The sequence below is a fragment of the Cheilinus undulatus genome, linkage group 13 (genome assembly GCF_018320785.1).
Source record: "Cheilinus undulatus linkage group 13, ASM1832078v1, whole genome shotgun sequence".
Classification (NCBI taxonomy): Eukaryota; Metazoa; Chordata; class Actinopteri; order Labriformes; family Labridae; genus Cheilinus; species Cheilinus undulatus.
This window is the reverse complement of record NC_054877.1, coordinates 10,388,845-10,400,922: the sequence shown is the minus strand read 5'-3', so window position 1 is coordinate 10,400,922 and position 12,078 is coordinate 10,388,845. Positions and strand designations below refer to the sequence as shown.

Here is a 12,078-nt window from a genome sequence, read left to right as displayed (position 1 = left end):
AAAGAGACATTATAAATAAGCCTGTTTATATACAGTAATTCATCCTTTTTTGTCTGTCTTTACCTAAATCCCTGCTTCTTCTCCCTCTGACCATCTTTTGTCCTTTTTTCTCCTCTCAGCAGTGAACTCTCGGTCAGACGCAGGCCAGATGGGAAACGACATCAAAACGAAGGCTCCTCTGAGCGGCTGGGCCAAGAAATACGTCGTGGTAGAGATCCCGCCTTACTGCAGGCAGAGAGGAGGGGAGCAGGACGGGGAAATGGAGGGGAGTAATGAGGGAAACGGGGAAGATGTGTTCGGGGAGAGCTGGTCTCCGATGGTCCCCAGCAGTGAGAGAGACAGTGGTGAGGCGATGGACTGCTCCAGCAGCTTGGAGGAAGAGGAGGAACGAGAGAGAGGGACAGAGACCTGCTCCATGTAAATCCACTCACATGGGGTGGAGGTAGTGGATTTAGACTCACAGGGGGGGTGTTTAACCCTTTAAAAGAGGAAAAAGAGATAGCAGGGACTACTTCAGACTGGACACATTTCAAAGATTTTGGAGAATCAAATGTAAAAAGAGGAAAGAGCACTTGATTTTGACCTTTCAGGTGAATGTATCACGTTAAAATCAAACACACCTGATGTAGAGATGTTATCACACAGGTGTGACGGGACAAGCCCACCCAACAGAGCTTCTATCCACAAGATGGACACTCTGCATAGAGATTATTTTTTTGAAAAGGTTGTTTATATTTAATATTGATGTAGATTATTTTCTTGACAAAGTTTCTTATATTAGACATCTTGTCGGTGTTGAGGGGTGTTGAAGTTCTTTTGTGTCGTGTACGTGGGTGTTTTAAATCAGCCCTTGTGTTTTGATACCTTCTCCTCGTCTTCTTTGTTAGAAAAGTGTTTGTACTAAATCAAAAGCAGCCAATATTTTGTGATTAATGAGACAGTGCCGAGACATCCATGTGAGGAAATTAAACATTGTTGATAATAACTCAGTGCCTCAAAAGCAATTACAAACAGATCCTTACACAAATAGTGCCAGCAGTTCTACATTTCTCCTACAGCTGATTTAAAGGGAACTCTGCCTAGCAACAGCAATAGTGTAGGATTTTTGAAATTCTGTTACATGTAATTGTTAAGTTCTGAAAGCTGTTTTTGATTTGTCTAAAAGGTCAGGGGATTTTTGCATTTTGAAGTTGATTTTCAGAAGTCTAATTTTTGTCTTTTTGGACATTTCATGTTTTCAACGCAATCACAACTCTTTGGACACACATGCTTGTTTCAAATGATTATTTGTCCAAATAATCTTAAAGTGTGTAGTGATAGAACAATTATTTTATGGCTCCCTGACTCGAATCATTAAAAAACAAACAAAAAAAGTGTAAACGCAGCTATACCCTCATCTCGGCCTGGATTTAAACCCATATTCTTTTCCTCACTCTTTGATTTTTGCTGCAACTGTAATGCAGCCAGGCCAGCCAGGTGAGGATTTCAAAGGTCCACCATGTTTGTTTTTCTTCTGAAGTCACATTTGATCACTGTTGAGATTGTTACTGCAGATGGCTGCTGTGTGGTCTCAGTCTGCATAGTTTAGAGAATTATTAACCTTGCAAAGCAGATGGATATGCCCTGTTTCCTTATTTTTCACTGGCGAATCCATCTTGCAAAGCTTGTGTCTGAACCGGTTGGGCCCAGTTAGAAAGTGACAGAAAAATCAGCGACCAGGTACGGTACTTTCAGGCGTGGCAGAGTTGTGATGTATGCAAGCAGCAACAAGAGGCCGATGCAATTATGGCAGAAGAGCTTAGCGTGGATGCTGCTAAAGCGTAAGTTTTATCAGAACTTGACAAAAATTCTGTTAAAAGAAGAACAAAGAACAGCAGTGAGTTGTTTTCTTTTCAAAAACCACTAAAGCCATGTACTGACATGTCTACAGTCGCCATGGTTCGCGTTATTCCTCGGTAGCTGTGCACGCACACCTCGGTCGCGGCTACATCACGGGTTTTTTTTTTCTCTGATTTGCCTGTAAAGATGTGACAGACAGAACATTCATCCAGTCACACTCAGAGTTTCTTTCAAATCCTCTCCCCTTTCCCAAACGCTTAGTATTGAAGGTTTTCCAAGTGGGTGTGTGAAACAAATCCATATGGCGTGTCAGGTTAGAGAATTGTAGGATGAGAACACATTAGAAATTTCCCTTTGCAGTTGTCTCCTACCTTTTTTTAAAACCATTCAAGATTTGAAAATTGTGTTGTGTGTGACTAGCTCAAGGTAAAAATTGAAGGCAATAAACATTTCTTTCTCTATGATAAGTTACCAATTCAAAACAAGTTAAACAATGACTATGGCTCTATTAAATTTAAATGACAGTAGTTCAGCAGTGCAACACTTAAGTTCAAGGCCTCTATTGTTAGTAATCTTAAGATTGAGGATGTGCAGTGGTTTTCAGATAGTTATATAGTCAGTAATGTAAGAAAAGTTAAAGTTTTCATGCAACTTACATCTTACATCATATGTAATAGTATACTACTGCCAGACAGTGGCTGTAGTGCATCAGAAAGTTAGTTGCTAACCTCCATTAGATGACCAAAAAAAGTCAGTTGAGCATTAGCTTGATTCCATTGATCCATTTTAGTGTCCTGACAGCATGTGAGCAGTATAGCTGCAGCAAAGGCAGAACAACACATGACCCCTCGTTGCCTGTCATCCTGCTCTCCTCTCTGCCTCTTACATTGACATGGGCGAAGAGCAAGAAAAGAGGGAGATGAAAAGGAAAATGGAAGATTTTTTAAAAAGTTAATTTCACTTTCCTCAGTCAACCAAACCTTACAACTTGTTTAACAAATTGGAGATAGTTGTGCATTAATGATATCCATTTCTGAGAATGAGATGTTATACTCTGACCTTTGTCAATGCAATGACAAAACTATGCAACTCACAGCTGTTAATGGCTACGGCACGTTACACTTCTTTGCATTCATAGTAAAATTGCTAGATGTTATGATGTTACAAGGGAAAAACTAAAAATTCACAGGACAGAGAATTAAGCAGATGAAGTGTAGCCAGTGAGCCTGCAGGCTGTCAGCTCACAGTATAGGTGTCACTTAGCATCTATTAATGTATGAAATTCAATCTTTTATCAAAGGTTGTCAAACAAGTGACTAATTAAATAATCTGGCTTGCTTAGTTTTGTTAGGTAAAAAGATTATTTCTTTATTCTCAGAAATGCTACATCTGTTAGCATGCTAGCTGCAGCTTCCATTTTGTATTAGCACCAAGCTAATAAACTTAGATGTTAGTCCCAGCCTATTAAGAAGAAACTTTGTTATTTTTTACATATAATTTCACAAGTTTCCAATAGTAATTTCCCTTGTAATGCACATCCCTGTCCAGGTTGTGTGTACATAACTGAGTTTTACTCAATTTACTCAGAATACTAAGGGTAAGGAAGCTGTAACAGTCTACAAAATACCATCATCATAGCATCAATTTCAGTTAGATGTTTCATAAGCCGTTGTCAACACTTTGTGCCACATTAACCACTCTTAAACCTGCATGGCCAAATTTTAAAGCAATAACTTAAATTTACAGTGAATGGGCTAGCTGAGGATGGTAGACATATCCTTAGTGAATTTAATAAGAAAGCCAAGCAGTCTTCCAAAAGTTGCCAAAAGAACGTGGTGCTGAGAGGCCGAGAGTGTTTACAACACTTCATTTGTTCATAAAAGGAAAGCAAGACCGCCATGTTTTATTATTTATTATTTTGAGCAAGGCATATTGAATAAACAGCTGACTGATGTTTGGGTGTAATTAGAAATTCAAGAGATGTTCAATGCGGATTTGAATGAATATTATTTTGAAAAAAGCACAGTATGGTTTTTCAGTTTATCTGTGCCGGATTTTGGGGTTTTGATTCTTTGTTGTGGCAGAAGAATTACAATTATGAAATGAAAAAACCTGTTAAATAATATTTTCTTTATTAAGATTGTTTAAGTGGGGAACTTCCTTCCTGTCTGAAGCTAAAGTTTTCATCACTAAATACTCAGAAACACTCTTTTAAGCCTTGCTTTATGCCTGTATCTGGTTTAAGTCTTATCAAAGTTAAGTATCCCCAGGTTTCATGTTCTAATAAATGCTATATAACGTTTTAGAGCTAAATGAGGAAGAACTATGTTCTTTGAGCCTCTGGCCAACACGTGAAAGTTCCAATGTTTACAGTTTAGTTTCACTTCCAATTTAAAGAAAATCAAAATTTGTCAAAAATACAGACGTGTTTTCCATGAACCAATATGATCTGTGAAGCAGAGTCGGTCTACTTTCTTCTGTGTAAAGTGATGTCCCTTGTTTCCGAGTTAACCGTACCACAGCTCAGATCCAGAAAGAATCGCAGAATTGCAACTAATGGCCACAGGGGTCGCCAAAGACAAAGAAACAAGCATCCTAAAGATTGCTATTTAAATTTGTTGCACTCTTCAGTAAATACACAAATTTGACTTTATGTTCCATCTTTATCTTTTTTTTTTGTTGTCATGCTCTTCATAGATGTGGAAAAATTTGTGAGTCTGTCACAAGTGGTGGTAAAGGGTTGTTTTTCTCTCATCTTTGTGTCAAATCAACAGTGTCAGACTTCATCTAAATCTCCTCAGTGTCAAACTCAGTGACTGTTGTTGAATTAGAGTGATATATTTTTGATAATAAACCATATTTGCCTCTGCTCCAGTATTCCCTGGTGATGCTCGTCACGTTCTACTGATGTCTTCAATTAGAGCTAAAATGCACTTGTTCATGGATCTCCTTTAACTTTGTATCACTACTTCTCTATGCAACCAATGCAACTATAATGACGCTGTTTTACAGTTAAAAGGATCTATGTGGATATTTATGAGAAAACCTTTTTAATGTCTTATGTTTGTATATATATTTGTGTATAATTTTTGTGTTACCTTTCCTGATGAAAACGGGCTAAGATGGGTTTTTTTGTGCTGATTGAATAACAGAACTGTCTTTGTGAGAAACTTTGTCTGTCTCTTTTCTTCTCAGCAGCCGACGGTGAAAGTATTCATTTAGTTAGTTAGACATCAAACAACAAGTTTGATAAAACTAATGAAACTGTCAACCTTATCCACAAATGTTTACTTAATGGGCACATGTTTTTAAAAGTAGCGATGACTCCATCCTAACTCTTTCAAACATGATCTGTTAATGTGTATTATGTATGTCACAGTTTTTTCTAGTGCCATATTACAGCATAATAGTCGCTGTTTGGCCTTTTTCAAAGACCTTTATAAACAGAATAATATTAATGCAAACAAAACTAATCAGCAACAGCATAGATACTAATTTGTATAGGAACACACTTGATGTCCTGCCGGTTTTCACTCATTTTGAGCATAATGCCCGTTTATTGTGTTCATAAATTTTACATTTTCACTTAGATTTACACAGCCATGGGTTTTGAATTAATCCAGTACCTGCACTTTTGTCCCAAGTAAATTAATGTGGTGTTACAGATCACAACCAAAAGTATGTTTCTTATATAATTCAGAAAAGACATGAAGCTTGTGGCCACAAAAAGTGGCTTAAAAAAGGCAAAAATTCAAAGTGTGAGTGAAACTGTATGTCTTTAAACTTGCAACAAATATAGAAAGCACTTCAAAGTTTAACAAAGGTTTTGAAAATTTCATTTTTTAATGTATCAATATAAGTGTCCCACAGTAACGGACACATTTCCTGCTTGTTGGTGTACAAAACATTTTTGGAGACATGGATGGGGAAATGCACTTCAAATGCCAGGAGTTATGACTAGTTATCTCACCGTCTGCAGCAGCATTGATTTTGATTCAGTTTTCATCTTTAAATTAAAGTTACTTTTAGTTTAAGTCATATTTTAGTCTTTTTTAGTCTTTTTTTGAAGAGTTTTAGTCAAGTTTGGTTGAAATAAACTGACATTACTTACACTGGAGAAATATAATGGATTTTGCCCACCAGTCCAGCACTGACATTTTGGTCCCCTTGAAGAAAACTAACTTTATTTTTCATCTGAATTTTTATTGCTAAAGATCTATTTTAGCTAGGCTAATTAGTTATATTTTTCCTCATGGATAAAAGGCAGGCAGTAGGTGTGGTAGTAGGTATAGTTAAGCACTTTGTGCTACATTTTCTTGAATGAAAAGTGCTATATAAATAAAGTTTGAATGATTGTCACCCAAAATTAGCACTGGTCTGCAGCCATTTATCTCACTCTAGAGTACACAAAATAAATTTGTGGACATCACCCAGAGACCAGTAGTCATTAACTGCTACATAGCAGACCTAGCACAGGGCTTCTAGTCTGCATCGTTTCAACATGTAGCTATTTGCTGTGTATGGGCATCTGCATAGAGTTCAGGGCTATATGGACCTTAGATGCATGGCATAAACAGAAAAAACATGCTCAGTCGATAGTCAGACTGGCTGCCCAAATGTATTTGCTGACTACTGTGTTTTTTAAGCTGGTATTAGTCCCCATCCTAAACCAAGAGAGAGGTCAGCTGGTATGTTGTTCACCTCCTGTTAATGCTCAGATTGAGGTAAGATGTCTTATCTTTTAAACATAAGTTTCTTATGACATTGTTTCACTCTTTTTCTGAGGCTGCTTGCTGTTGATGTAAACCAATATTCTTAATTCAGGATGATCATTTCCATATGCTTCACACACAGGCATTCAAATGTTGTGGTTATGGATCAGTGAGAAAAATATCATAGATAGAGATAGCAAGCCATGTTATTTGGGTATTTTCATAAAACATACTGCTGATAAATACCAAAACTCTTGAAAGAAAAAAATATGCCTACAGGGCAGAGTTAATTTCATCGACTAAAACTATGACTAAAATATTCGTTGACAGCCTTTTTTCCATGACAAAAACTAGACTAAGACTTACAAAAACTAAAACTAACAAAAGTAAGTTTATTTTTCGTCAGGATGACTAAAACTGGACTAAAATGTAAAGTAGTTTGGTACCAGATTTAGACAAGCAAATAAATGCTTGGACTAAAAGTAAAGACTAAAACGTGAGGACTTTTTATGGACTAAAACTAGACTAAAATGTTTTTGAGTTTTCATCGACTAAATCTAGACTAAAACTAAAAAGGTTAGAAATGACTTAAATGTGACTAAAACTAAAAGACATTTAATCTAAAGACTAAGACTAAAAATAAAATTAAAAATAGCTGCCAAATCTAACACTGCTACAGAATGAGGCAAGGCAGGAAAAGCTCCTGTTTGAATTAAGAAAGGAGAACTGCAAGTATGTAAAAAAGAGAACAGGGGGGGTAATAAGATTAACAAATTGTCATTTGTTAAAAACTTTAATAAGTTACTGAAGAAAAACAATAAATATATTCACAAACCCATGATTGATACATAATCTAACCTAATAAAAACAGGGTTCGACCACCTCCGCTGCACAGGTACGGTGACATTAAGTTGTTGATATCAAAATAATAATACAATGGAGTATCTCTTGAGAGGACTATATATTGAACATATATATAAATAAAATCCTGTGACCTCAGTGTGCTGTTTTCTGATGGGACTTGAGGCTAGAGCGCTGACTGAAGCACTTCCCACACAGCGAGCACTCATGGGGCCTCTCCCCACTGTGGACCACCGCGTGTCTGATGAGGTTGCACTGTTTGGCAAAGCTCCTGCCACACAGCTTGCAGCTAAACGGTCTCTCACCTGTATGACTCCTCAGGTGCTCTTTAAGCTGACAGCATTTATGAAATGATCTACTGCAGTACGAGCAGCAGAACTTCTTCTCCTTGGTGGAAGACCGCCAGGCCGTCTTTATCCTCCTTGCCAGGACTGAGCTCATACGGCTGTGCCCGTGAAATGTGGTTGATAATGGGATCTGTGATGTCAAAGTCACATCTTGGTGCCTGTACGGATGCTGTGACTGTTGAGAGACTGAGCTTTGACCCATGGTGTTAAACTGGGATGAAGTATTTATTCCGTCGATTTGGATTTGTCTCTTCGATCGAACTGTTCCAAGACGTCTTTTCAACCCTTCTTCACTCACAACAACTGACTGTGATTTCTCTATGGACTGAATTTGGGGCACAAGATCTGCAAAATGTAACCCACCCTGAGATGGGAAAACAGCGGGAAACTGTTGACCAACATAAGAAGAGCTTGGATCAGCAGCTTCTGTCCACTGATCTGATGCCCACAGCTGCCCTTCACCTGATACAAAATTTCCAACTGAATTGAGAGGAGCTGAGCTTTCATGCAGCTCATCTTCTTTCTCGTGCTTTACCAGAAGCTCTGCTTCATTTTGGTCTTGAAAGTCCGTGTAGCCACCTGTAGACATCAGGGAGTCCTCTTCGTTCTCACCAGAGTGGTGAGACTCTGCAAAACCTTCAGTCTGGGGAGGTTGTGAGGCTTCGAAACAAGTTGCTTGATTTTCTTCAGACTCTGAAGCAAGAAGAGGAATATATCATTATGAAGTTGAGGTTTTCAGGCTGCATTTGTAGTAAATCTCTTTTCACATATTTTGATGCTTTTACACGACGGGGAAAGAGTGGGCAAAGCAACAGTGTCTGACACTACAATGATATCTGCCTTTATATCAATGCTTTGTGAAAGTGAACATTTTCACAATTGATCCGTCGCTAATCTTTGCCCTTCAACTACACCGGCCAATCACTTGGACATCCAGCTCGTAGACCATCATAGAAAAGTGTGACATGTGGCCTGGTTTACTGCTTGTCCTCTGCTCTCTAGCCTCCTTCTACCGGCAGACTGCAGCACACCTGAGTCTGATCTGCCCTCCGTTTTAGTTTGTGCTGTAGTTTGCTGGTAGTACTGTTTTCTGGTTGTTTTTCTTTCAAACTCAACTTGGTTATTTTTTGTTAGGTAGCCGTAATGGTTGGTGGCTGGTCCAGTGGCCCACAGCTGGTCAGCACTACCACTGCCCTTCTTCTGTTCCCTTTGGCCGGCGACTACAGCTCTTTTTTGTTTCATTGGTTTGATTTATTAACCGATTGCACCGGTGACCAATAAAGCTTGGACTTGTTTTTTCAAATTTTCAATTTGTTGTTTGTGTCAGTTTTTTATGTTACTGGTTTCTTTGCGTCTGAGCCTTAATTTACTATTGTTTATTTAGAAGGCCGTAAAAATTTATGGGGGTCTGGGATTAGAAATTATGATTTCCCTGCAGTAACCATTACCATAAGTCTGCTAACATTGTGGCCAACTTTTGTAATGCTAGCTCATAATTTAACTTTATTTAACTAATATTTTCATTCCTAATTAGACATCAATGTTAACTTAGCTAGGCAGCATGCTGATTGTTTTTTCTCACTGAGCACAGGAAGATGGGGCTTTGCAGTAGGTCAATGTCAAGCAGTTAGTGGTAAAGAACATGCAAGCTAAACAGAGAATTAAGCTGCTTCCCTGCATGAAGCTGGTTCGCATCAGTTACTCATTGGTTATGTGATGTAAAAGTCATTATGCCTGCTCACACCCAGCAAATCTTTCTCAGTTTTATCTGCTGTGACCCTGTCTTTACTCTGACATTTTACAAGGCAGCTGGCAGGAAAGGTCTGGAAAAAGTCAAGGTGAAAATTGTGCTGTTTGCATTCATACATGCAGCTCACCCCCAAATTTTGTGGAAATTTACAAAAGTTTTTGCATGTGTAAAAACAAAAAGTGTCATGTGATGAGTGCGTTCGTTAATGGACTTACTCATTTTGTCCTCCGAGGGGTTCTTCCACATTTCTTCCTCTGAACACTCCACTTTAATCAGCAGATTTTCAGCTTCATCAGCAGGCTGTGTTTCTGCACACTGGAACATCGAGATCAACATAATCAACACAGTAGGGACAAAAACTCACACCATGAAGTAAAAAAATAATAAATCAATCTTGCAAACACAAATTTTGAGTTTACATCTGAGTAAAGTTGACAAATATCAGGTGTTGATACCATGGGAAGAGAGCAAAAATAACATTTAATTTTAGAACTTGTTCTTTCTGTGTTGTTTCACATTGAACAGAATACATTTGTGTTTTTGGGGCAGGTGAAAGAAAAACAGGTGGCTTAAAGACAAAACCTTTAGTCTAACAGTTATTTTGAGTATCCTATGGACTAAAGAATCAAATTATCTATTAAAAAGGAAATTGTATCAATCCAATGATACAAAATTTAAAAAAAAACAAAGTTCTTCACAATTTGTGAGAAAGCATTTCTTACTTACACTTCTTACTTACAACTTAATAATTCCACTTATATATTATTTTTTTTTTTTTAATTTCTAATTGGCCTCTCAGTTTTTTCTGGCCTTTATGGACAAAATTATCAACTGATCCATGAAAAGCAAGCAATATAAACCACCAGAAGTAATGTTTTTGTGATATTCATACCTGCTCTGGTTGACTTTGAGCCTCAGCCTCTGTTTGTCCATCCCAGTCTGTGGTCTGAATCTCTTTGTTCAGAACTACTTTGACTAAAGATGAGAATCTGTCTGGTGCTGGAGGACAAAACACTGAGAAAGAAGAACAGAAAACCACATGGCACAACATTAAAAAAGTAAACTATAACAGACATCCCCAATCCTACAAATGAAAATCTGCATGCCTACATGTGGGACAAAATATTGATGTATCAATATATTATTGGTCAGACTCATGTGACGTGGTTTTTGACATGCCGTTTCCAGATAATTGTATCTTTACTTTAAAAAATAATTATACAGATGGAGCACAGTCGGTTTAAGGTTAGATCATGCTATTATGTACGGGGACTGCAGTCTTGGATGGCCTTGTTTCAAAGGTTTTCGAATATATTTCAGATACGACCTGTGGATCTTTTCTTGCGTGTCATTCCCCTCTCTCTCTCCCTGATGTCTGTCCAGTCTTTAAACACATTTTCCTCTTAATTTGACTTGTTGTGTCACAAAGTGGTACTGATGAATGAGTGTAAGGGAAAGAAAATCTACAAGAGAATGGAAGATGTGACAGCTCCTACAGTTTTCCATTTGCTAGGAATTTTTATGTTCTCCGGTTAATCAGATGTCATTTACATAACTGTCTTGGACTTAGGGGTGAACAATACTAGCGGCATGATAATGGGAGTGGCAGATAATAACTCAAAAAGTCAATTTTTGGTATAGACGGTAGATATTAACAATTTTTGCTGATATTTACATAGGCCATACGTATAGCATCAAATACAGGTGTTTGCCTAGTGCACCCACATTTAAGAGGTCCCACCACGGTCCCTGAACATTTTTAATGAAGCCCCAAACAAAAACAACGACCAGACTGTCTACTTCCCCTCTCCTCTCTCGGCTCTGCTTGACTCAGCCTCTCTTTGCACTGGAGAAACCTGGCAATTTTTACAATTAAAAAAGGCATCTATATTAAGGTATTGATATCAGCTAAAATAACGTTGGAAATACCATCATAATCAAATATCTGTAAAAATCCAAAAACATCAGTATTGGCTGATTTCAGTCCTGTTGTTAATGAGCTGATGTGAGTGGCCAGTGGACCAACAGAAGTAATGACTATTGGACTTTGGATAAATTTAATTTAAAACATTAGTGTCGACCCAGACTTTTAGGATCAGAGCATATTTCTACTTGCCCTATTTCATAATATAATCACTGCCTCATGATAATTTGGTCATCATGGGCCAGCTACCGCATATATCGTGTATTTATCTACCTGTGATGCCCACCCCTAATCATGCCGCCTCTTCCTCACCTTTCCTCCTGGCTCTTATCCTGGTCCTCCTCAGCTCGGTCTCCATCACCTCACATTTCCTCCTCAGCAGGGCGATGTCCCTTCGACTCTGGCTCACCTCCACCCGGAGCACCGCGCAGCTGTCCTCCACACGCCGGTTTATCTCCGCCACAGCTGCCTTGGCCAGGACGTCCATGACGGACAGGAGCTGGCTGTGGAAGCTGTTGTTTTCCATTTTGCATCGATAATAGTTTATTGTTTGAAATACTAATAAATATATTCGCCTACGTTTGCTTGTTTGTGTTGTTTGACCTACTCAGAGGAGCGCTGTTATCCTTTATGTGGAACTGAGGA

The 12,078-nt window shown here is 38.3% G+C and overlaps 2 protein-coding genes across 3 annotated transcripts in view; one reads left to right on the top strand and one right to left on the bottom strand.

Annotated features, from left to right (window-relative positions):
* The window catches only part of tesk2 (testis associated actin remodelling kinase 2), a 71,877-nt gene extending 70,165 nt beyond the window's left edge, over positions 1 to 1,712 (top strand). Inside the window, exon 13 of one of the 2 annotated variants that reach the window (XM_041803861.1) lies at positions 123 to 1,712. In XM_041803861.1, coding sequence (XP_041659795.1) covers positions 123 to 421 — 299 coding nt within the window. In that variant the 3' untranslated portion in view covers positions 422 to 1,712. Of the gene's footprint in view, positions 1 to 119 lie in introns of both variants that reach the window. The other variant, XM_041803860.1, reaches the window with a different exon arrangement.
* A 5,513-nt stretch (positions 1,713 to 7,225) lies between these two features.
* si:ch211-155e24.3 (uncharacterized protein LOC100150696 homolog) lies at positions 7,226 to 12,078 on the bottom strand. Its single transcript, XM_041804049.1, has 4 exons — positions 11,746 to 12,078; positions 10,402 to 10,523; positions 9,725 to 9,824; positions 7,226 to 8,452 (listed from the first exon to the last, which is right to left on the bottom strand). Exons 1-4 carry the CDS (start codon positions 11,957 to 11,959, stop codon positions 7,548 to 7,550), a joined length of 1,341 nt encoding a protein of 446 aa, XP_041659983.1. The 5' UTR covers positions 11,960 to 12,078; the 3' UTR covers positions 7,226 to 7,547.

What these genes read in the sequence shown, in the direction of transcription:
- si:ch211-155e24.3 (XM_041804049.1), bottom strand. Translation starts at nt 11,959, where the DNA reads ATGGAAAACAACAGCTTCCACAGCCAGCTCCTGTCCGTCATGGACGTC. An exon ending in CTCAAAGTCAACCAGAGCAG is followed by an intron (nt 9,825 to 10,401) that starts GTATGAATATCA and finishes TCGATGTTCCAG; the next exon opens with TGTGCAGAAACACAGCCTGC. An exon ending in CCCCTCGGAGGACAAAATGA is followed by an intron (nt 8,453 to 9,724) that starts GTAAGTCCATTA and finishes TTCTTGCTTCAG; the next exon opens with AGTCTGAAGAAAATCAAGCA.